The sequence below is a fragment of the Triturus cristatus genome, chromosome 5_2, assembly GCF_964204655.1.
Source record: "Triturus cristatus chromosome 5_2, aTriCri1.1, whole genome shotgun sequence".
In the NCBI taxonomy this organism is placed as follows: domain Eukaryota; kingdom Metazoa; phylum Chordata; class Amphibia; order Caudata; family Salamandridae; genus Triturus; species Triturus cristatus.
In genome coordinates this window covers 271535257-271560820 of record NC_140588.1, presented here as the reverse complement: position 1 = coordinate 271560820, position 25564 = coordinate 271535257, and the positions used below count along the sequence as shown (strand labels likewise).

General features: G+C 44.5%; 1 protein-coding gene across 1 annotated transcript in view; it reads right to left on the bottom strand.

Moving 5' to 3' along the window:
- The window catches only part of LOC146822866 (uncharacterized), a 159184-nt gene that overhangs the window by 47527 nt on the left and 86093 nt on the right, over positions 1-25564 (bottom strand). The window contains exons 4-5 of the mRNA XM_085606320.1: positions 4736-5244; positions 2694-2897 (exon numbers count right to left, since the gene is read on the bottom strand). Coding sequence (XP_085462446.1) covers positions 2694-2897; positions 4736-5244 — 713 coding nt within the window. The remainder of the gene's footprint in view (positions 1-2693; positions 2898-4735; positions 5245-25564) is intronic.

Sequence of the window (25564 nt, the reverse complement as noted above, 5' to 3'; positions counted from 1 at the left end):
CATCAGTAAGCCTCATATCAAGGCTAGACCATTTATCGTCCAACCTCTGAAGAGTAGCGACCGTGTCAGTAATAAAAGGACGAATGAGGTGCAATTCCTCCATGATATCCTCCAGCGTGAGAGGAAGCGGTGATTTCGTCAGGGAAGGGGGATCCTTCTTGATGCGTTTACCAGAAGATGCAGGTGGCTCTTTACGACCTCCGGAAGAAGTCCCATGAGATTTGGTTGAATGTGAGGGATCCATATTGAAGATAATATCACAGTAAAGTTGCAGCAAGGAGCAGAATTAAAGGCGGAAAAGGAAACAATTTTGGTGTTAATGAAGAGGAGGAGCCAAGAGAAAGTTTGAAGTAAAACAGCACCCTGCTTGACCAGAGAATATCAAATATTCCGCACAATGCAGCGATAGAAGGCGTTGAAATGTAGAGCACTGAAGGAGCGTATTAAAAGTACCATAAAATATCAGTGAAACCAACTGTTAGACCATATGACCTGCGCAAACAGAGAATGCTGTGTAGAGAATGTACTCACACCTCTTTCCTCCTTGCGTAATTGGTATTTATAGCCATTGCTTGTATATGCAGTACTGAGGTAATTTGAAAAGCAAATACGGAGGTATGTTGGAAAAATCACTATTCCAGCATGACATGAATAAAGGAAACAAGCCTCCTCAGCAATGGAAAGAAGTAGCGGTTATGAGGGCACAGCAAAGAACAAAATTGCAGCGAGAGATAAAATAAAAATGCTGCGTAGGGGAATAAACAAAATGGCGGCCGCTTGTCAGAGGAAACAAGTTCAGCAAGCAGAATGTCCAAAAGACTGCATTTTGGTCTAAAAATTTGCCCGAATATGCCCGGTCATTTACGATGATAGAATCCGTTGTTTCCTTGTGTAAATGCTGCCGACAAAAGGTCCCTTCGTTCATGAGCGTAGCTCTTCCAAGCGGAGCTCTTCAGGTGGCGGCCATCTTGCACCGCCACGCCGCGTGCTCCCTTGCCCACGCCTTTCACACTAAGTACAGCGTGAAAGAGTGCTATATTTACAAGGCAGCATTAAGCCACGATAAGTGGTTTAACATCGCCTTGTAAATAAGGCAAAGTCCCTATCACCACAAGAACATCTTTAAAAGTGATGTTCCTGTGGCAATAGGGGCTTGTAAATCTTCCCCTTTGTATCTCACCTTTCGCCACTATTTAGGACTGAGCTATTGTTTGACCGGCCACATTATTCATAATGACAATGTTTATTGGTAACCCTAATTTGTTTGAAAGCTTTTTATCAAGCAAAATGCAGTCTTTGCTGAGCTCAGATTCCACTTTTCTGAGACTCAGAACCTCAACCTCCTTTGAAACAACAAGGTAGTCTTCAAAGTCTTGATCCAAAATAAGCTGATGGCACTCTCAAAGATCTGGGCAGACCTTCCATCAGAGAACAAGAGAGGCAAACAAGGATGCTCTTGTGGCGATTGCCACAGACAACCTAAAGGGGACTTTCTCTAAAGCCATAATCGAATGCTACGTCCAATCTGTACACCATTTATGTCTGCAGAACCATATGGGAGTGATGACTAGAGGTGACATAGACGCACTATCTACTCCAATGTTCTGCCTATTTTCACAACTGAACAGAGGCACATTACAATATAAATGTCCAGTATTTAACAATGTTTTTTTTTGTTACTTCAACCTCCTCCCAAACCATACACAGAATCTCTAGGTGTAGAGAATCAGTTTTTATTAATAAACATTAAAGGTCTGATTCAGGAACTGGCAGACGGTTTACTCCGAACAATGAGATCAACATCCTGGTCTGCCTTATTACAGCTGCATTAGGAAATAACGCACTTGCAATAAGGCAGAAGGGATATCAGTTGTGTCGGAATACCTGTCCCCAAAATTTAAGTCTGGCCCTAAGTTTCTATGCAACATTTAAATAAGTATTAAATATGTTTTGAGCAAATAACAAGGAAGGCATGTAGTGTCTGTTACAAATAAACATTATATTTGGTCAGAGGTATTAAAATTATAAAGTAAGAAATCCAAAAAGCATGAGTCACTCCACACCCTGTTCAGATGTATTCTTATGTTATTTTCAGTTGGGAAATTATTTTACATTTTGAATTTAGACTCCCTATTTTCCTGAAAGATTGAAGTATTATCCTACATTTTATTTGAGGTATAGTGATAGGACAGGACCACAGGCATGCGAGAAAAACACACTGAGGATTCTCTGCCCATGAATGTTTCTGGACTATGAAAAATAACCACATTACTATTTAACAAAATACCAACATCATTCTAGCACCGGGACACTTCTTTTGGACGTAGCTGTTCACGCTCTATAAATGGCTGTAGTATTATTATTATTATTATTATTATTATCACCCCTGATCTCTGTAATATCGGTATAAAATGTAAAGAAGTGTCCTCAATGTACATTTACTTAGACAAAATGTAGATACCCATGAATAGTACAACCATTCAGTTGATATAAGTAGTTGCATTCACTGTAGTTTACTATCAAGTCTGAACACATCCTATCATTCATACCTTAACCATCACCTGGTATAATACATTACGAATCCCCCCCTGTGCCAACCAACTAACCATAACCATCTTGTCTGCTTGATAGCCCCTAGGCACAGCACCTATGTTAGAAAGGATACTTTTATTAATAGACAAACTATAGCTTACTCTTTTGGCAGCAAAGGGTTCCTCACTAGATTCCTTGCTCATGTTATGATTAAGCATATTGTTCTTGTTGCTTGTTTTTACATTTTGTGTCGAACACATCAAGGACTTAATTAGAGTGATATACTCATCCAAAGAGTATTTAGAACTCATGATCTGAATCTGGTCTGAAGCTTCAGCGATTTTAGAAGTCTGTTCCGTGCAAACCTATTAAAAAACAAAACACATATGTTTATAACTGTTTATTACTCAGAAACCTTACCTAGGTGCCATATAAATATGTCTTGTCATGAGAAGTATCACTCAAACAAGCCCTTAAGGGGACGACCATGACAGAGTGTAGTCATGTAACCCGCTGTAACCACGCATCTCACATGTGCATGTAGATCCTGAGTACCCTGCAAAAATGCTCTGGCACAGGCAGCCTTTGAGAGGATTAAGGATTCATAAGACTGGCAAATGGACGGCCCTAATTAGGTGCCCTGACAATTCTGTAAAGGAAGAAGACCTCACCTGATGAAGATGCCCTTAACATGATGGCTTTTCAACATAATTTCCCTGATGAAGCTGTGTAAGCAAATCTATGGCACACTTCCTCACTCCTGATCCAAAGTGTTTCTTCCATTGGTACAAGTGAGTTGTGCATGGTTGAGCTAAGAGGAAACTCTCTAGGTAAAATAGGAAATGTGTGTCTGCTCACCAATGGGAGAGTAAGCAGGAACAAAGGAAACCAGACCTGTTTAACTGAAGGGCAACACTTCTGCTCACTCTCTTTCTCGTTCTAAGGCATATGCTTCTGTCCCGTCAGTCGAGGAGATTTGAATTCCCGTTTATTATAACTGAAGGGTGGTGGAATAGCGGAGTATTTCTATCAATGTCATTAATAATTTTATTGAGATTGTTGTCTTTTGTATGAAACTGGCTAATGAAGCAATGACTTGTAATAAAGAAAGTATTGCAAACATTAAGGGGCATATTTACAATAACTGGCGCATCCCTGCATATCAGCATGGATGCGCCAGTTATTGTGCGCCACAGCTCCGCCACCATGGATGCGCCGCATTTACAATGCGGCGCACCATGGGGCTAAAACGGCACAGATGCGTGACGCATCTGTGTCGTAAAAGTGGCGCATTGCTGGAGTTGCGTCGCAAGCGCGACGCAGCTCCAGCAATGCTCTGGGGGCCCTATCTTGTTAATGCTGCGTCAATCCTTACGCCTGCTTCAGGCAGGCGCAGGGATTTGACGCAGCATGGGCATAAAAGTGACTGAGTGAAATCTTGTAGATTTCACTCAGCCACTTTTAGGAGGCGTTCCTGCGTCGGAACGCCCCCCCCTGTGCAGGACCGCCTACATGTTGCGCAAGGCTTTACAACGTGACGCATCTCCCAGATGCGTCACGTTGTAAATACCCCGCACCATGGCTCAGGATTTGCGCCGCCGCTGCGTCAGAAAAGTGATACAACGGGGGCGTAAATGAGGCGCAAGGGGCTTGTAAATCTGCCCCTAAGTATGGAATGTATGAGTCTTTCGACACATGAACATAAAGTATTTCAATAACTATAGGGTGGAAACTCATTTATGGTTACGTAAGTTGTAAATCAAGAAAACAGATCTAACTTTGACAATGACAAGTCATCTGACCACTACAACAAAACACTGGTAGGTTCCATACAGAGCTCATAATTATAATAAAGGATACCTACAATCATAGCACCATATACAAGGCTCCCACATTACAGACTTTCAGATAGGCCTGCTACACTTCCCTGCAGTCCTGTTCTCCCCAAACCATGCATTTCTTTTCCATCTAAGTGCAAGCATTCTTTCAGGTCAATAGATCAATTCCTGTACAGAAGTTCAGCACAGAAATACAACAGTGATATTGCCCAACAATAAATCTCCTCCTGAAGGAAGGTGACTAGTAGTGACTCTAAAGGATCAAGTTTTTCATTGTCTTTTAGTATTTTTGGCAACAGATGCACTCTTTGTAACATCAAACTCATCTTTCTTTGGGGTCCTATTTTATTTGACTAGGACCTTACCTTGCATTCAAGAACATTATTGGACTCATTTTTGTTGTGAAAGGGATTCGCAATATCAATAAAAGAACTCTGCTCCTGCAATAACGGAGAAACTAAAAAGGAATCTGATTTCGTTAGGAACGAGGAGACTTCCTTGTTGGGCGATTCTCTCACGATGCAGTCAAGCAAGGGCTCCTGCATGATAGTTAGTAGACTTGCATCACACTGAAGGATCTGATCATCCAGAGGCATCTGGATAACATCTGTACACTTAAACTCTTTGGTGAGCCCATCTTTTATTACATCCTGCTTTGTTACATCATGCTCCTTTTCGTGGTCAACAATCTTGGTCTCTGTGAGTGGCTTGTCAATGGCTGATGGCTGCTTAATGCCACACTCCAGTGATAGGGTATTGTTGCTGAAGACTTCCTTGCAGCCATATGCAAAGTCAGATTCATGACTGATGGGTGCAGTGTCACTTTTACTTAAGGATAACTTGCTCTTCATGGAATTGTCTTCAACATCTGCATCTAGTTGGGAAACAGAAAGATAGAATTTATTAATCTCTACCAATTCTTCTTCACTGTTGGTATCATTCAGAAATTCGTCTAGCATCTAGTTATGATCCCCAATACGTTGAATCATTCCTCTTTAGGAGCCAGTTTGTAATTGTGATTAAACAGAAATTATACAAATCCTCCTTGCCAGCCACGATTGTAGAGTCCATCTTAGAGAAGCAAATAGAAAGTCAGGAACCTCATGGAAAGTCGGGGAAGAAGAAAGGGTGGTTTAGCTGTGGAAGGGATGTATGACATGTTAACGAATGCCTTTACCACGCATGCCTTTACCAAGCATCCATTACCACGCAATGTGTTTACCATGCATTGCCTTTACCACACAAGTCTTTACCATGCATATGCCTTTACCACCAATGCATTTACAAACAAATGGTAAACTTACCCACCACTAAACCTTAAAAATACCCTTACTACCCAATACCCTTACCCACCCAAACCTTACAAATAACTTTATCACCCAATACCCATACCTACCCCTAAATTCTAAATACACCCTTACCATCCCATAACTGTATCCACCCCTAAATCCCCAAAACACCCTTACCACCCAATACCCTCACCCACCGCTACACCTTACGGATACCCTTTACACCCAATAATCCTACCCACCTCTAAATCCTAAAAGCACCTTAACCACCCAATACCCTTGCCCACCCCTAAACTCTAAAAATACCCTTACCACTCAAAACCCTTACCCACCCCTAAACCCTAAAAACTACCCATACCACCAAACACCCTTACCCACCACTAAACAGTAAAATCAACCTTACCACTCAATACCCTTACCCACCCCTAAACCGTAAATATACCCTTACCAGCCAATAACCCTACACACCCCTAAAACCTAAAAAAACACCTTTACCACCCAATACCCATGCCAACCCTAAACCCTACTGACACCTTTACCACCCAATACCCTTACTCATCCTTAAACCCCAAAATCTCCCTGACCCTTCAATACCCTTACCCACCCCTAAACCCTAAAACATCCTTACCCACATATATATAATAGGGTAAGGGCGTTTTAGGGTTTAAGGTTGTGTAGTATATATATATATAAAGGGGGGTCCCAAAACGCGTTTCCCCATGTTAATTTCCATAGGAAATTTTGCGACGAGCTACAGCCCGATCTGCTGAATGGAGATACCCGAAATTTGGCAGAAAGGTAGGGCTTGGTTCAGAAAGCAACCTTTTTTTTTAAAAAAATTGTGTAAATCCGTTCAGTAGTTTTTGAGAAATTTAAAAAATAATAGGAACCTTGTGCAAGGCTACAGCCGAAACTACTGAACGGAATTACCCCAAATTTTGCAAAAAGGCAGTGCTCGGATCAGAAAGTGACCTTTTTTTAAAAATGGTGTTAATCCGTTCAGTAGTTGCTGAGAAATTAGAAAAATAAAAGTTTCGATATCTGGGCGGAGCCTAAGTCCCGTGCTTGAGCTTCACTGTTATTGGCTGTCAACACTCCAAACCAGGAAGTGTTGGCAGCCATTTTGTGGCTCGGTAGAAGCAAGTCACCAGAAAACAGAGAAACCAAGGTATAAAACCAGGGAAGGGGGCAGGGTAGAAACACCCTGACCCCCTAGGCCTGCTCAGGGGGTCCCAGAAGGAATATATATATTTTTTCTATCGGCGCGTTTGCACAGTGGTGCAGGGAGGGGGCGGGCCTGACATAGCAAGTGTGCAAACGCACCCCCTGGCACATTGTAAAATGGGGGATTAAGTCCCCTTCAATCTTGAGGGTCCTTGGGGCGAACTAGCCCACCAGGTACCTCCAGTATGCGCCAGGTAGCTGCGTTGCAGAGAGGTGTTGAGAGGCCATGCCCTTTTTTACACCTCTCTGCAACGCAGCTCTGTGGCGCTTACTGGAGGTAGCTGGTGGGCTAGTTGGCCCCCAGGGACCCTCTTGACTCAAGGGGATGTAATCCCCCAATTTACAACACTCCAGGGGGCTTGTTTGCACAGTGGTGCAGGGAGGTGGTGTGGCCTGATGTGACAAGTGTGCAAACGTACCCAGTGGCGCGTTTTAAATTGAGGGATTAAGTCCCCTTGAATCCTGAGGGTCCCTGGGGGGTAACTAGCCCACCAGGCATCTCCAATAAGCGCGAGGAAGCTGCATAGCAGAGAGGTGGTCCAAGGCCACGCCCCGTCTCACACCACTCTGTAATGCAGCTCTGTGGTGCTTACTGAAGGTTGCTGGTGGGCTAGTTGGTCCCCAGGGACCCTCAGGACTCAAGGGGACTTAATCCCCCAATTTACAATGCACCAGGGGGTGTGTTTGCACAGTGGTGCAGGGAGGGGGTGTGGCCTGATGTGACAAGTGTGAAAAGGCTCCCTGTGGTGCATTTTAAGTTGGGGGATTAAGTCCCCTTGAATCCTGAGGGTCCCTGGGGGGCAACTAGCCCACCAGGCACCTCCAATAAGCGCGAGGAAGCTGCGTAGCAGAGAGGTGGTCCAAGGCCACGCCCCCATCTCACACCACTCTGCAATGCAGCTCTGTGGTGCTTACTGGAGGTAGCTGGTGGGCTAGTTGGCCCCCAGGGACCCTCAGGACTCAAGGGGACTTAATCCCCCAATTTACAATGCACCAGGGGGTGCGTTTGCACAGTGGTGCAGGGAGGGGGTGTGGCCTGATGTGACAAGTGTGAAAAGGCTCCCTGTGGTGCATTTTAAGTTGGGGGAATAAGTCCCCTTGAATCCTGAGGGTCCCTGGGGGTGAACTAGCCCACCAGGTACCTCCAGTATGCGCCAGGGGGCTGCGTTGCAGAGAGGTGTTCAGAGGCCACGCCCCTTTTTACACCTATCTGCAACACAGCTCTGTGGCGCTTACTGGCGGTAGCTGGTGGGCTAGTTGGCTCCCAGGGTCCCTCAGGACTTAAGGGGATGTAATCCCCCAATTTACAACTCTCCAGGGGGCGCATTTGCACAGTGGTGCTGGAAGGGGGCGTGGCCTGATGTGACAAGTGTGCAAACGCACCCTGTGGTGCATTTTAAGTTGGGGGATTAAGTCCCCTTGAATCCTGAGGGTCCCTGGGGTCCAACTAGACCACCAGGTACCTCCAGTAAGCGCCAGGGAGCAGCGTTGCAGAGAGGTGGTCCAAGGCCACACACCCTTTTTACACCACTCTGCAACGCAGCTCTGTGGTGCTTACTGAAGGTACCTGGTGGGCTAGTTGGCCCCCAGGGACCCTCAGGAGTCAAGGGGACTTATCCCCAATTTACAACGCACCGGGGGTGCGTTTGCACAGTGGTGCAGGACGTAGGCGTGGCCTGATGTGACAAGTGTGCAAACGGGTCCTGTGGCGCATTTTAAGTTGGGGGATTAAGTTCCCTTGAATCCTGTGGGTCCCTGGGGCCAACTAGCCCACCCGGTACCTCCAGTATGTGCCAGGGAGCTGCGTTGCAGAGAGGTGGTCAGAGGCCATGCCCCTTTTTACACCTCTCTGCAACGCAGCTCTGTGGCGCTTACTGGAGGTACCTGGAGGGCTAGTTGGCCCCCAGGCACCATCAGGACTAAAGGTGAATTAATCCTCCAACTTAAAGTGCACCAGGGGGCGCGTTTGCATAGTGGTGAAGGGAGGGGGCGGGGCTTGACATAGCAAGTGTGCAAACCCACACCCTGGCACATTGTAAGTTGGGGGATTAAGTCCCCTTCAATCCTGAGGGTTCCTAGGGGCATACTAGCCCACCAGGTACCTCCAGTATGCGCCAGGGAGCTGCTGCAGAGAGGTGTTGAGAGGCCATGCCCCTTTTTACACCTCTCTGCAATGCAGCCCTGTGGCGCTTACTGGAGGTAGATGGTGGGCTAGTTGGCCCCCAGGGACACTCAGGACTCAAGGGGACTTAATCCCCCAATTTACAACGCACCAGGGAGTGCGTTTGCAAGGTGGTGCAGGGAGGGGGCGTGGCCTGATGTGACAAGTGTGCAAACGCACTCTGTGGCGCGTTTTAACTTGGGGGATTAAGTCCCCTTGAATCCTGAGGGTCCCTGGGGGCCAACTATCCCACCAGGTACCTCCAGTATAGGCCAGGGAGCTGCGTTGCAGAAAGGTGTTCAGAGGCCACGCCCCTTTTTACACCTCTCTGCAGCGCAGCTCTGTGGTGCTTACTGGAGGTACCTGGTGGGCTAGTTAGCCCCTGGGACCATCAGGACTCAAGGGGAATAAATCCCCCAACTTAAAATGCACCAGGGGGCGCATTTGCACAATGGTGAAGGGAGGGGGCGGGGCCTGACATAGCAAGTGTGCAAACCCACCCCCTTTATATTGTAAATTGGGGGATTAAGTCCCCTTCAATCCTGAGGGTCCCTGGGGGCAAACTAGCCCACCAGGTACCTCCAATAAGCGCCAGGGAGCTGTGTTGCAGACCGGTGGTAGATGGCCACGCCCCCTTTTTACACCACTTTGCAACGCAGTTCTGTTGTGCTTACTGGAGGTAGCTGGTGGGCTTGTTGGCCCCCAGGGACCCTCAGGACTCAAGGGGACTTAATTTCCCAATTTACAACGCACCAGGAGGTGCGTTTGCACAGTGGTGCAGGGAGGGGGTGTGGCCTGATATGGCAAGTGTGCAAACGCTCCCTGTGGTGCGTTTTAAGTTGGGGGATTAAGTCCCCTTGAATCCTAAGGTTCCCTGAGGGTGAACTAGCCCACCAGGTACCTCCAATATGCGCCAGGGAGCTGCGTTGCAGAGAGGTGTTCAGAGGCCACGCCCCTTTTTACACCTCTCTGCAACGCAGCTCTGTGGCGCTTACTGGAGGTACCTGGTGGGCTAGTTGGCCCCCAGGGACCATCAGGACTCAAGGGGAATTAATCTCCCAACTTAAAACACGCCAGGGGGCGCATTTGCACAGTGGTGAATGGAGGGGGCGGGGCCTGACATAGCAAGTGTGCAAACACACCACCTGGCACATTGTAAATTGGGGGATTAAGTCCCCTTCAATCCTGAGGGTCCCTGGGGGCGAACTAGCCCACCAGGTACTTCCAGTATGCACCAGGGGGCTGCGTTTCAGAGAGGTGTTGAGAGGCCATGCCCCTTTTTACACCGCTCTGCAACGCAGCTCTTGAGGTTTACTGGAGGCAGCTGGTGGGCTAGTTGGCCCCCAGGGACCCTCAGGACTCAAGGGGATTTAATCCCCCAATTTACAACGCTCCAGGGCGCGCGTTTGCACAGTGGTGAAGGGCGAGGGCGTGTCCTGACGTGACAAGTGTGCAAACGCGCCCCTTGGCACATTTTAAGTTGGGGGATTAAGTCCCCTTGAATCCTGAGGGTCCCTGGGGGCCAACTAGCCCACCAGGTACCTCCAGTAAGCGTCAGGGAGCTACGTTGCAGAGAGGTGGTCCAAGGCCCCGCCCTCGTTTTTACACCACTCTGCAATGCAGCTCTGTGGCACTTACTGGACGTACCTGGTGGGCTAGTTGGCCCCCAGGGATCCTCAGGATTCAAGGGGACTTAACCCCCCAACTTAAAACACACAACAGGGCGAGTTTGCACACTTGTCACATCAGGCCACACTCCCTCCCTGCCCCCTGGAGCGTTGTAAATTGGGGGATTAAATCCCTTTGAGTCCTGAGGGTCCCAGGGGGCCAGCAAGCCCACCAGCTACCTCCAGTAAGCGCCACAGAGCTGCGTTGCAGAGAGGTGTAAAAAGGGGCATGGCCTCTCAACACCTCTCTGCAACGCAGCTCCCTGGTGCATACTGTAAGTACCTGGTGGGCTAGTTCACCCCAGGGACCCTCAGGATTGAAGGGGACTACTCCCCCAATTTACAATGTGCCAGACGGAGGGTAAACACTAAGGGCTGGGTGCAATACGCCGATGCTCTGTCTCCGCCTCCCTCTCTTCTTTTGACTCTCCCTCCCCTTCTCCCTTCCATCCACTCCCCCTCCCTTCCATTCTCACTATGGTCCTTTCATTCGGACTACCTTTCTTTACCTCTTCCACATAGCACACATACTTATGTTTCATTTTTGTCTTGCAGGTTTCCTATGCTGCTTCCACTGGAGTCCAACGCACGTTTTCTTTTACTATACTGTTCTATTAAAGTTACATTTCTATTTATTTCTGTTTTAATAAAGGTTACTTATTTTTTCAAATAAATAACTGAGTGTATACGTCTTCTTTTTCTGACGACACTTGTCTATTGTTTATTGTGAAAATCATCTGTTTATAGGAGATTTTAAGGACAACATTATTTAATATTAGAGTGCACCTACCAAACATAATCTAACTGACTATTAGACAAATGAAGCTTGGGTAATTGTACAACTGCAAGAGTTCTATGAGTGTATCACTTTATAACACCATAAGTACTGCCAGTGTGATTACAGAACAAATAAGGCATTGCCTAGGACCACCGAGGCTTCAGGGACTGCCGAGGCCCACCCTGCATATTTAAATAAAGACCCGGAGTGTGGCGATCCCCGGACTTCAGTTGGCCTCGAACCCCCCGAACAATTAGTAAACAATACCCGGGAAGGTGGCGCTCCCCTAGGCTGCAAAACGTCTCTGTGCCCTTCCGCGCCTAATTTACATGTGACATTAAGATCCCCAGTCCTACAGAGACCCCGCAATATAATAATTGGATTGGCCACGGAACATTACCCACCCACCAGGGGCCTCATTTAAAAAAACGGGTGAGACCCCGCTTTTTTTTTTGTTATTTTCTCTTCATTTTTACCATCCGCATCCCCTCTCTTACAGCGATATGATGGTTTCATCCTCTCGCTTCAAGTAGTCGAACAAGTATTTGCTATCAAAGGGTGTAAGCCATGCACCACCCTCTAATAGCAAACACATATGTCCAGCGAATGCACACCCCGGGACATTGTATGAGCTGCGCCTGAGAGGTCGCCCTCCCTACTACCATGATGCATTTGTTAGTATAAACGCATACTAACACTACTTACACACGTGTAGTACAGCGACCAGAATGTAGTGAAGAAGCAGAGGAAGCGCAAAATCTAAAAATATAAATCCTACCAGAAGTCGGATGACATAGTTCAATGAGCTGACGACCCTGGCATGAGTAGAAACAGCTACACGAACAAAACGGGTCTTCAGCACAACGCAAGCAATTTTGAAATATTGCTGAGTGGTGCCTTCTTTTTGCCTTCTCCCACTCGTCGCCAAATTTATGTAGTGAAGAGGCAGACAGCAGTGAATCAAATAAGTAGATTTATTACAAGTAAACAAGACAACAAGTCAGAAATGTAACCTATTCTATGAACACACTTTCTAGAACATTCTACAACACGTGGAAGTTAAAAGTTCATAAATTTTTTTAAACCTAACAATATTTTTTTGCAACATTTTCTCGAACATTTAACGGCACGTGCAGGTTAAAAGTTCACGATTGTTTTAAGTTCGAACAGTGCCTTCCAAATGCAAGTAGCAGGTGTGGTTGAGTTGAGCAAATTTTATCCTATAATATGTACTATAATATGTACGTGCAAACTGCTTTTTCTTAACCAATCACAAACATTCTTTTCCACAAAACGAATGTGCACCCTACTTTTAAAAAACAATGCTTTTCATCTCCCAATCAGGTACCATTTTGTATGCGAAAAGAAACTAGTTCCCCATCTTTAAACATATCTCTTATTCTACAAAGGAACTGCATGAGCTACAGACATCTTTCCATGCCTTCCAGCCATACCTTCAAAATGCTAGTGTGGATCGTAGGACATAGCTATGTTTTCTGGTGCAAAAGGTATGCAGAACAGAGACGTATTGACTTAGACCTAGGTTTACAAAATGTGGACATTAAATGGTTTGGACAGAGAGGATTGAAGTGGCACCAATTGTGCCTTTGGTTAAAATCATTTTGCATCTCCAACACCCTGACCTCATGATTGTGCACTGTGGTGTAAACGACCTAGGCACACTGACTGGGGTAGATTTGGAAATGCTTATGAAGGACACCTTTTGACAATTGATGTTACTTTTGCCTCAAACTGTCTTTGTATATTCCAATATATGCCAAAGACAGAAGTGAAAATGGTCCAAACAATTTTGTCCTCAGATTGAAAAATCTCGGAGAAAAGTCAACAAAGCTGTCTCTGCATACCTCAGAGACCACAAAATGGGGTCCAAATACAACAACATACGTTTTGATATGGCGGATATATACAGAAGTGATGGAATGCACTTCACAGATAAGGGAAATCGAGTTTTCCTGAATAACTTGAAGCTGTGCATCCACACTTATATGTAGCTTCAACTAATGAACACAAGGGCTCTTTTTAGAGCCACCCTATAACTTACAACCTAGGCCCGCTATTCTAGGGTCAGATAACGCCAACTCCCGCACCCTCGCCAAAATGTATTCTCCACACAGCTGTGGCGCAGCGGCCAGGCCATCTCACTTTGCAGCACAGCTCTCTCGCTTTGATCCCCAGCTCTACTCACCCATGGGGGTGAGTAGTTTGCGTTCTACAAATACCATATTGATTTACCTTTGCACTCCCTATACAACACCACCTAAGCACCATACACAAGCTACAATGTTCTAAACAAAAGTTCATCCAAGTACCTATAACTACATGCTGACACTACTTGTACAGATGTGGCACAGCGGCCAGAGCACATAACTTCACAGCATATGACACACAGTTTGGGCTCACGCTTTATTCCCCGCCCTCACATATATTCCACACCCCAGGTCTTTCATACCAATACGGGTCAGTAGTTCGTCCTAGTAGTTATAAACACATCCGGACACTACTTCCACAACTGTAGTGCAGTGGCACATGACTTCACAGCATAAGACACACAATTTGGGCTTACGTTTTAATCCCCGAGTCCCGTACCAGCTCACCTTACCCACATCAGACTCTACCCAATACCTCACTTAATTTCTGTAGCTCACCACTTACACACCGGTAGGGGTAAATACTTCGCTTCGCACCCCCTCTATAGAACACCCTAAACACCCCACAGAGGTTACAGTGCTCCTACCCACCTATTTCCAACATTTTCCCCCCATTTTTCACCTTACTCACTTTAACGGAATCACAAAATGGCGGCCAACACTTCCTAGTTGCAACCGCTTGCACCGCTCGCAGCCAATCAGCAACAAGATCGTGCTCGTAACGTCTCAGCCAATCAGATGGCAGAATTCCCAAATATCGATATCTGTAAATTTCGATATTTCTCAAAAACTACTGCATGAATTTACACCAAATAAACATAAGCCAAGACCCTTCTCCCTGCCAAATTTGGGGTAATTCCGTTCACCCGTTCAACCTGTAGCCTTGTGTAAAGTTTCCCTTGGAAATTAACATGGAGAAAACACGTTTTCTCGCTCCCCCTTGATGAATCACCCCCAAACTTCCAACAGAGGAGCTGATCTCAACAAAGAATTAGTTTTGAAGATTTCGCAAAGATTCGCCAATCGGTGCCAAAGTTATGGGGAATAGAATGTTGGCATTTTCCGATGGTAACTAGGTCCTAACTATAACTACCTACTGGCGACCGCCACTAGGTAATGTATATATATTATATATATATATATTATATATATATTATAAATATTATCTACTGGCGGTCGCCAGTAGATAGTTATAGTTAGGACCCTGTTTCCATAGGAAATCCGCAACATTCTATTTGGGATAACTTTAACGCCGGTCGACGAATCCTCGCGAAATTTTCAAAATAGGTGGGGCGCTACGCTCCGCTCCTACCCTGAAAGTCTCGGGGGGATTCGGCAAGCGGGGGCTGAGAAAAAAGGGGGGTCCCAAAACGCGTTTTTCCCATGCATTTTTCCATAGGACCTTTAGACACAGCTACAGCCCGAACGGCTGAACAGAGTTACTTGAAATTTGGCAGAGAGGTAGTCCTCAGGTCAAGGAAGTGCCTTTTGTAGGTTTGGTGTAAATCTGTTCAGTAGATCCTGAGAAAATAGCATTTAAATCAATATATATATCTGTGGCAGCTTACGGTGCGCTTACCGTGCGCTTACGGTAAGCTTACCGTACGCGTACGGTGCCGTGCGCGAGCGCGATTCTGATTGGCTGTTAGATCTAAGTAAACATTCGAATCGGTCGAAACCAGGAAGCGGCGGCCGCCATTTTCTCCCTCGCACTCTGAGTGGGGCAGCAAAAACAAAGGCAAAAAACATCTAAAGGGGCTGTATATTCAGTTCTTAACCACCTTGCATTGATGAAGGTGTCCCCAAAGAACCCCCAAGGCCAAAAATTCAATTTTAATTTTTTTTGAAAAATTGCCGATTACGCTTACCGTACGCGTACGGTAAAAATTAAATAAAAAAAAAAATTATCCACACTATCCACACCCCGTGTGTAAATAGTGCCCGCAGGGCACCATTTGTGCGTGGCCTATTATTGAACTAAACATTTAAAAGATTACCATGCAAAACGAAGCGCATAATATGTCCTCCATGTGCGCACGGTGCGCGAAGCGCATCGTGCGTACATGGCCCATCTAGCGTAACGTGGGCACGCGGTGCGCGCACGGAACGAACTGCGTTAACTGGGCGCGCACGCCACGAATGGCGTAAAGTAACTTAGCATTTAAAAAAACGTACAAATTCACTGAAAAAACCATAGGTTTCACACACGTTATAGTTAGGAATTAGCATTTAAAAAACCTTGCAAATTCACTGAAAAAACCATAGGTTTCACACATGTTATAGTTAGCTGGACATTTTACTGATAAAAAACCAATGAAATTCCCCCGTTATAGTTAGTGCAGGCAACTATAACTCACGCGACCGCAATCCTCTGCTGATGACATATGTGTCTTTATGAAAAAAAAATATTTGTAATATATGTATAGCTAAAATTTAATGGAAGAAGACATGGGCAAATAAGTGTCTAAATACAGTATTAGCATCAGCAGAGGATTGCGGTCGCGTGAGTTATAGTTGCCTGCACTAACTATAACGGGGGAATTTCATTGGTTTTTTATCAGTAAAATGTCCAGCTAACTATAACATGTGTGAAACCTATGGTTTTTTCAGTGATATATATATGTCTATACATATATATATATATATATATATATATATATATATTACCTACTGGCGGTCGCCAGTAGGTAGTTATAGTTAGGACCCCTTTTCCATAGGAAATCCGCAACATTCTATTTTGAATAACTTTTGCGCCGGTCGACGAATCCTCGCGAATGTTTCAAAATAGGTGGGGCGCTACGCTCCGCTCCTACCCTGAAAGTCTCGGGGGGATTCGTCAAGCGGGGGCTGAGATAAAAGGGGGGTCCCAAAACGCGTTTTTCCCATGCATTTTTCCATAGGACCTTTAGACAGGGCTACAGCCCGAACGGCTGAACAGATTTACTTGAAATTTGGCAGAGAGGTAGTCCTCAGGTCAAGGAAGTGCCTTTTGTAGGTTTGGTGTAAATCTGTTCAGTATTTCCTGAGAAAATAGCATTTAAAAGCATATATATATGTGGGCGGAGCCTAACCACACATCTCATCCTGAGATCTGATTGGCTGTCAGCACTTCATCCAAGAAGTGTTGGCAGCCATCTTGGGACCAATATACATGATAGCACCTCATTAAAAAGCATTGCAGTTAATAGAAGGTTTTAAGACTTTAGTTACATTATAAATCATTTGTTGATGGTACCATACTCATTTTAGGAATTGTGGTATGTTCTAAGGTGATTTCACCATGTGAAAAAGCCTTCTGCTGGGATATCATGATTGAGAGAAAAATATTTTCTCATGCTTTTACCACAGAGGTTTAGAAGGTGATCTATAAGCTAAACTGAGAGCTTATTTTCTGTAAATTCACATTATCTTTCTCAGTCATGTGAGAATGAAGTCTGACATTCTCAGTAAAACATGTACATCCAACAAGGGCAGAGACTGTCAGTTGATTCCTTTGTGTTCTACTGCAGCTTCCCAGAGTGTTCCAAAGAACTACTAGAGCGCTAACAGTCCTACCTATGATAAACGTATGGCACACCTGAAGCCATCTTGCTTGGAATAAAGTGGTAACTCTTAAAACATTTAATTTCAAAAGGAACAAAATGAGGGGGTTCATTTTTCCATAAAAAGTATGATTAGTGCTGCAGAAAGAAAAATTAGGGCACATTTTGAGTGACTTCTCAAATCCTCTTCTATTTCATTAAAAAATTCTGACATGCAGACTGAAACATGAACTTTCAATACCAGCAGCAGTTTTCCCTGGTGAGCAGTAGCTTTACTACAGTGATCTAATGAGCAAAAAGAGTGCTAACATTCTGAATTTATGGCAAATGTGTGACACATCTGAATGCCTTCTTGATGGAATCAAAGTAAAAAAACTGAAAGTATTTCCTACTGAGGAGACTGCAGTAAATGAGGAAATTAGGAAACTTCATAACAAATAAGTCTCCCAAGATGGCCACCAGAGACAAAAGAGCCCAAATGTAGCCCAAATATCACCCAGATGTAGCCCAAGTATAGCCCAATGACAGAATGTCCCAGAATGTTCTTAAAAACAACTAGAGCGCTTACTGTCTTCATTATGACAAAAGTATGGCACACCTGAAGCCATCTTGATTGGAATAAACTGGTAACACTTAAAACATTTAATTTAAAAAGGAACACAATGAGGGGGTTCATTTTGCCATAGAAATTATCATTAATGCTGAAGAAAGAAAATGAGGGCACATTTTGAGTGACTTCTCAAATCCTCTTCTATTTCATTAAAAAATTCTGACATGCAGACTGAAACATGCACTTTTAATACCAGGAGCAGACTTCCATGGTGAACAGTAGTTTTACTACAGTGATCTAATGAGCAACTAGAGTGCTAACATTCAGAATTTATGGCAAATGTGTGACATATCCGAATACCTTCATGATGGAATCAACGTAAAAAACTGAAAGCATTTCCTACTGAGGAGACTGCAGTACATGAGGAAATTAGGAAACTTCATAACAAATAAATCTCCCAAGATGGCCACCGGAGACAAAAGAGCCCAAATGTAGCCCAAAATCACCCAGATGTAGCCCAAATATAGCCCAATGACAGAAGTGTGCAAAACACTTATTATTTAGTGTTTTTGCAGTGTTATATAGTGCAGACTTGTCAGGTATTGGAGTGCTTTACATGAGCATTGGTTACATCACACAAGCACATATTCATTTTGGTTGTAGACATGGGGAGACTAAGTGATTTGACCAGAATCACAGAATGTCGAGCTGAAGCAGAAACTTCAACCTGGTTCCCCAGTTGCAAAGTCTGCAGTTCTGGAAGTAACACCACATCCTCTCCCCTAAGTGCAACATTTAATCAAGTGGTCAACTGGATAAAAAAACATAAAGATAACAAATAATTTAAAAGTGCTTTGTCGCTATTTGAAAACTCAGACAAAATGTCCTTATTTTAGTCTTTTAGAGCACTAACCATAATTTTGATGCCAATAAGACCCTCTCATATATGTAATTTCTAAAGGAAATGCTCTGGGTATTACAGTTTTGATTACATCAAGATGATGTCAGGCGTTCCACACTTTTGTAATAAATATAGAATGTTAGCAATCTAGTTGTTCATTGGGATACTGTTGAGAGGCAAAGGCCAGGGGCACGGACTCTGAAAATTGAAGGCAGGTAGGAGAGTGCAAAGGCAACAATTTAACCACACTGAGCAGGCAGGAAGGGCCGTGGAAGCACAACAGACTATGGAGGGCAGTGGAAAGGGGGGCAGGGGCAACAAACCAACAATACAGGACTTGCAAGAGAGGCTGTTGGAGGGAAGATCTATTACGGGTCAAGGAAGCTAGAGGCGGTCCCCAGAGCCCCGGGAGCCACCACAGAACTGAGCAGGAGAATGAGTCAGGGACAAAAGGGGCACCTTAATTTGAGCCGGGGTGCCTAGGAACGCTTGCTCCAAAAATGAAGAAAACAGACATATGAGACATGGAATTGGTGGCAGAATACAATGGCAGTTTAATGAGAAGATACAACTTCAAAGAAACCGCAGAATAGAGACATAAAGTACAAAATACAGAATCCAGATAATCATACAGCTGTCATGATATTCTCTGTATCTCAATTAATGTACTGACAGAGAGAGAGAGAAAACACATCTATAAATGCATCATGAGAAACAAGTTACACCAAGGAAAATGTTACCTAGGAACACTCACGTTTACTCTTAGAGCAAGCATTCCTGCAATTACAATACAAAATCTTTTAAATGCAAAAGTAAAGAGAACAATGGTTAAACATAACATGACATTTCATATAGGTAAAATAGAATAAGATACTTCAAGCAAAGCAGAGCAAGACATTTTAAGCAAAGGAAGACAAGAGCTCCCAGCTCTTGGGGAAAACCTGCACAGCCTGTTAACCTACATACAGACGGCGAGGTAGTCCGTCGATATCTGTGGGTGCTCCCTTTTTATATCATTTTGTGGGCTCCTTTGCACGCTACATCTACCTACGTATGCTACCCAAAAGCTTCGTCTGCAGATTTTACCAGACATTTCGTCATTTACCCACTTAATGCTGACAATGGACTGGGTGAAAAGGTCAGTCTCTCAGGCCAATCGCTTATCGTAAGTTCCATAGAGCAAGCAGAAAATAATGGGTATTGTACGGGAATTCAATATATTCATGTACAAAATCTCCTCAGTTCTCCTAACTTGACGCTCTGCGGTTGCCACTTCCTTAAAAGCGGGAAACCTGCCCAGGAAGCAAGTACCAGTCCAGGATGCAGCCTACTGTATGTCGACAGCTTCAGTGGGATGTTGAACTTTGATACCGAGCACGGAGCACTCGGGTAGGGTGGGGGCTACTAGTTTGGAGCAGAAGGCCTCGCAGACCTGCCTTCAGACTGCTATACACTAAAATTGCAGAGCTATGGTCAATTTAACAAAGAGGCCTACATATTGAACAGAAGGGCCTACACAGGGGTTTTATGCTGGCTGAGTGGTAAGGATGTCTCAGGATAATTATATAGCAACACAGGACCCGCTGGTCAATTTAATACGGCCTACAAATGCGGCTGGCAGGGCAAGGACAAGGGTCTCATACTTCAGGTGTGGACAGAACGGGCCAGGGGCCCCCTGTGATACACAATCTACCCTCCTTCAAGGCTGTGGCAATGTAATAGACCATTGTGGGCAGAAGGAAGAGGCAATGGTAGTACAACCATACATGCCAACAGACCCGATTCAGCCAGGAAACGTCCAATGTTTTTAAGCTCAAATGGGCTTTATTTGATCTGTCTCCTGTCTACAATATCCTCTTTTTCAATGTAACTCAAAGGGGAAAATCAATACCCCAGTTTTTTTTCAAAATCTCCCTCTTACCAAGTTCAAAATGTTCGCAAGTATGGTATATTGGATCATGGAAGGAAATGGGATAGGGACATGGACTTGGATAACAGAGGACAAGAGGGACATGGAGAGGTGCACCAAACTGACCCTGCAGGGCAGGCATCAGGGTTTGCAGCAGCACAATACACCACACAGGGCATGCAGGACAGGAGTGCAGCACAACAATCCATAGAAAGCAAGAGGGAGGGGACAGGACCATGCACATGGACAACAGAGAACAGAGGGGCAAGAGGCAATGGTAGCTAGCTGACCATAATGGACAGACAGGAGAGAAAGCTGCAGCATTACAGACCATAAAGGGCAGTAGGGACGGATCAGGGGCATTACAATGGAACAGACAAGCCAGGAGGGAGGGAGTAGGGGTCTTCACATGTAAACAGAGGGCTGGGGGCAAGGGGGCAGGGCAGGAGCAGCAAGATAGCCATGGAGGTCAGGCAGGATGGGCACTAGAAGCAAGACACACCATGAAGAGCAACAGTGAGACTGTGATGGCATACACACAGACCATGGAGGGAAGGTGGGAGGGGGTCAGGGGCAGCTAACTGACCACACAGGGAAGGTGGGAGGGGCCATGGCAGCACAGAAGACCAATGGCTATGATGGGCAAGAAGGAGGGTGCAGGGGCATGCACAAAGGACGATGGAGGATAGAAGGGAGGGTCAGGACCTGTGCACAGACAAGAAAGTTCAGGGGAAGGGACCTCACAACAGACCACACGGGGCAGGCAGGAGGAGCAGTTGCAGCACAACAGACCAGGGAGGGCAGAAGGGTGTGGCAGTACAATGGACCATGTAGGACAGGAGGAAGAGGATAGGGGCATGGCATGTGGACAGGCAGGGTGGAGGTGGCAGGGACAGGTTACAGTCATCTGACAATGCTAGGCAGGTGGTAGGGGAGTGGCAGCTCAACAGAACACTCAGAGTAGATAGGAGTGGCAGGTCCATGGGACATGGTGGGCAAAAAGGATGGAGCAGGGGCATGCACAAAGACATCGGAGGGCAGGGGGAAGGAGAATAGGGGCAGCAAGCTAAGCACAGAGTTTAAGCAGGAGGTCAATGATGGGGCATAGAATTGGGCAATGGAGGGCAGGAGGAGTGGACTGGTACATCATACTAAATTGAGGGCAGTGGCAGCACATCAGACCATGCATGGCAGGAGGGAGGAGGCTATTCCATACACCTCTCTGCAACGCAGCTCTGTGGCGCTTACTGGAGGTACCTAGTGGTCTAGTTTGACCCTAGGGACCCTTAGGATTCAAGGGGACTTAATCTCTCAACTTAGAACAGCCACAGGGCGCGTTTACACAGTGGTGAAGGGAGGGGACGGGGCCTGAGGGGATGTGTGCAAACACGCACTATGGCACGTTTTAAATTGGGGATATAATTTCCCTTCAATACTGAGGGCCCCTGGGGGCTAACTAGCCCACCAAGTGCTTCCAGTAAGCGCCACTGAGCTGCATTGCAAGGAGGTGGTCCAGGCCGTGCCACTTTTTACACCTCTCTACAACACAGCTCTGTGGCATTTACTGGAGGTACCTAGTGGGCTAGTTGGACCCTAGGGACCCTCAGGATTCAAATGAACTTAATCTCCCAACTAAAAATGGACACAGGGCGTGTTTACACAGTGGTGAAGGGAGGGGACGGGGCCTGAGTTAACGTGTGCAAAAACGCCCTGTGGCCTGTTTTAAGAGGTAGTTTTAATCCCCATGCCCTATTATGTACTAGGGGCTTACAGAGGAGGTCATGCTAATCACAGGGGGACCCCAACGCATAATGTTCCCTAGTGTATGTAGGTGTTTTCACTGTATTCTAAGTGTCTTTTAACATAGCACTGGCTCTAGGACTGGCTAGTCAGACTCAGTTACCACCAGTATCCGTCTGAAAAAGTTGAGGGTACAGGATGATTTTGCAACAAGGCTTCTTTCTGCTCTTCTTTTTGTTCTTTCTGCACGTTATCCTTCTTCCTGCACTTATCTTCGTATTTGAGGACTTCTGTTGCTTCTTTCTGCACTTCTTTTGTTTCTTTCTGTGCATTTTTTCTTCTTTCTTCACATGTCCTATCTCTGTAGGCATAGTTAGAAATTAGCATTTAAAAAACCTTTGAAATTCACAGAAAAAAACATAGGTTTCAGGCACGTTATAGTTAGGAATTAGCATTTAAAAAACCTCAGAAATTCACTGAAAAAACCATAGGTTTCAGGGGTGTTATAGTTAGCTGGACTTTTCACTTGTACAAAACCATTGAAATTCCCCCGTTATAGTTAGTTCAGCTAACTATAACTCGCGCGCCCGCAATGCACTGCTGATGACGTCACATATTACATCACTCATGACATGGTCAGTGACATCACTCATGACATCACTGATGACATCTCAAATGACATCACTGATGACATCACTGATGACATCATCCTTGTGATAGAGTGGCAGACCTCCTCTCACCCTAATATAACCTTTGATACACACATTCAAAAATAGAGACTAACATTTTCAAAACAATGGACATACCAATACCAGTTACAACAACCTCTTCAGTAATTCTAAGATCCACATACACATCCACTCATTCACCAACAGTCCTATACAGTCACTCATACATGTACTCACTCATCATATGTACTCATGCACCTATACATCCTGTTACACAATGCCACTCATCCATAGAGTTACTCACACACATAGTCACTCATGCTAATAAAGAATCAAACATACATTTACTTGCATATACAGCTATATACACACACCACCACACTTACTTCTACGGAAACTTACACATACTTAGTCTTTAAAACAATCACTTATAGAAACACATACTTATTCATACAGGAACTCTTTCAATCTCTCACTCTCACATATACTCACATATATACACCAATAGTCACATATACTAGTTTAAAACATATGTAGTTACTCATAAAGACACTATTGAGACAGTCATTCACTCACTAACACACCCATACACACACTCATCCACCCATACAGTCCTGCACACATGCTGTGTTCAACACATACAAACAGTGAGTCACTCATTCATGCACCTATGCACTACGTAATACCCCCCACCGAACCATGCAGACACTCAGACTGATACTCAAAAAACCAACTAATAACCTATATAGACACCCATGTAGCTACTCACCAACCCATGCAGCCACTTATACACAAAGTGAGAGACTGATACAGAAATTTACATATTTAAACATTACTCACTAAGCCATGTATTCACTATGATACACTTAATCAGTCAGTTACACAATCAATTTTTCAAAAACAAATCATCCATTTAGACACTTATATACCCATTTATTCTTCCATCGACCTTGAGATATACATATATAAAACATATTTAATTTTCAGAAAAACACACATTCACTGGATGATGTCATCAGTGATGTCATCAGTGATGTCATTTGAGATGTCATCAGTGATGTCATGAGTGATGTCACTGACCATGTCATGAGTGATGTAATATGTGACGTCATCAGCAGTGCATTGCGGGCGCGCGAGTTATAGTTAGCTGAACTAACTATAACGGGGGAATTTCAATGGTTTTGTACAAGTGAAAAGTCCAGCTAACTATAACACCCCTGAAACCTATGGTTTTTTCAGTGAATATATATATATATATATATATATATATATATATATATGTATATATATATATATATATATATATATATATATATGTATATATTACCTACTGGCAGTCGCCAGTAGGTAGTTATAGTTAGGACCTATTTTCCATTGGAAATCCGCAACATTCTATTTGGAATAATGTTGATGCCGATTGACGAATCTTCGCGAAACTTTCCAAACTTTTGGCCAGCTCCGGTCCGCTCCTATCCTGAAAATGTCACGGTGATTTGTCAAGCGAGGGCCGAGAAAAAAGGGGGGTCCCAAAACGCGTTTTCTCCATGCATTTTCTCATAGGACCTGTTGACACAGCTACAGCCCGAACTGCTGAACGGAATTACACCAAATTTGGCAAAGAGGTAGTCCTCAGTTCAGACTCGTGCGTTTTCCTTAAATGGTGTAAATCCGTTCAGTAGTTCCTGAGAAAATTAGAGTTAAGATATATCTGGGCGGAGCCTAACCACACATCTCATTGTGAGATCTGATTGGCTGTCAGCACTTCATCCAAGAAGTGTTGGCAGCCATCTTGGGACCAATATACATGATAGCACCTCATTAAAAAGCATTGCAGTTAATAGAAGGTTTTAAGACTTTAGTTACATTATAAATCATTTGTTGATGGTACCATACTCATTTTAGGAATTGTGGTGTGTTCTAAGGTGATTTTACAATGTGAAAAAGCCTTCTGCTGTGATATCATGAATCATGTTTGAGAGAAAACTATTTTCTCATGCTTTTCCCACAGAGGTTTGGAAGGTGATCTATAAGCTAAACTGAGAGCATATTTTCTGTAAATTCACATTATCTTTCTCAGTCATGTGAGAATGAAGTCTGACATTCTCAGTAAAACATGTACATCCAACAAGGGCAGAGACTGTCAGTTGATTCCTTTGTGTTCTACTGCAGCTTACCAGAGTGTTCTAAAGAACAACTAGAGCGCTAACAGTCCTACTTATGACAAACGTATTGCACACCTGAAGCCATCTTGATTGGAATAAAGTGGTATCTCTTAAAACATTTAATTTAAAAAGGATTAAAATGAGGGGGTTCATTTTGCCATAGAAAGTATGATTAGTGCTGCAGAAAGAAAAATTAGGGCACATTTTGAGTGACTTCTCAAATCCTCTTCTATTTCATTAAAAAATTCTGACATGCAGACTGAAAGATGCACTTGGAATACCAACAGCAGACTTCCCTGGTGAGCAGTAGCTTTACTACAGTGATCTAATGAGCAACTAGAGTGCTAACATTCAGAATTTATGGCAAATGTGTGACACATCTGAATGCCTTCTTGATGGAACCAAAATAAAAAAATGAAAGTATTTCCTACTGAG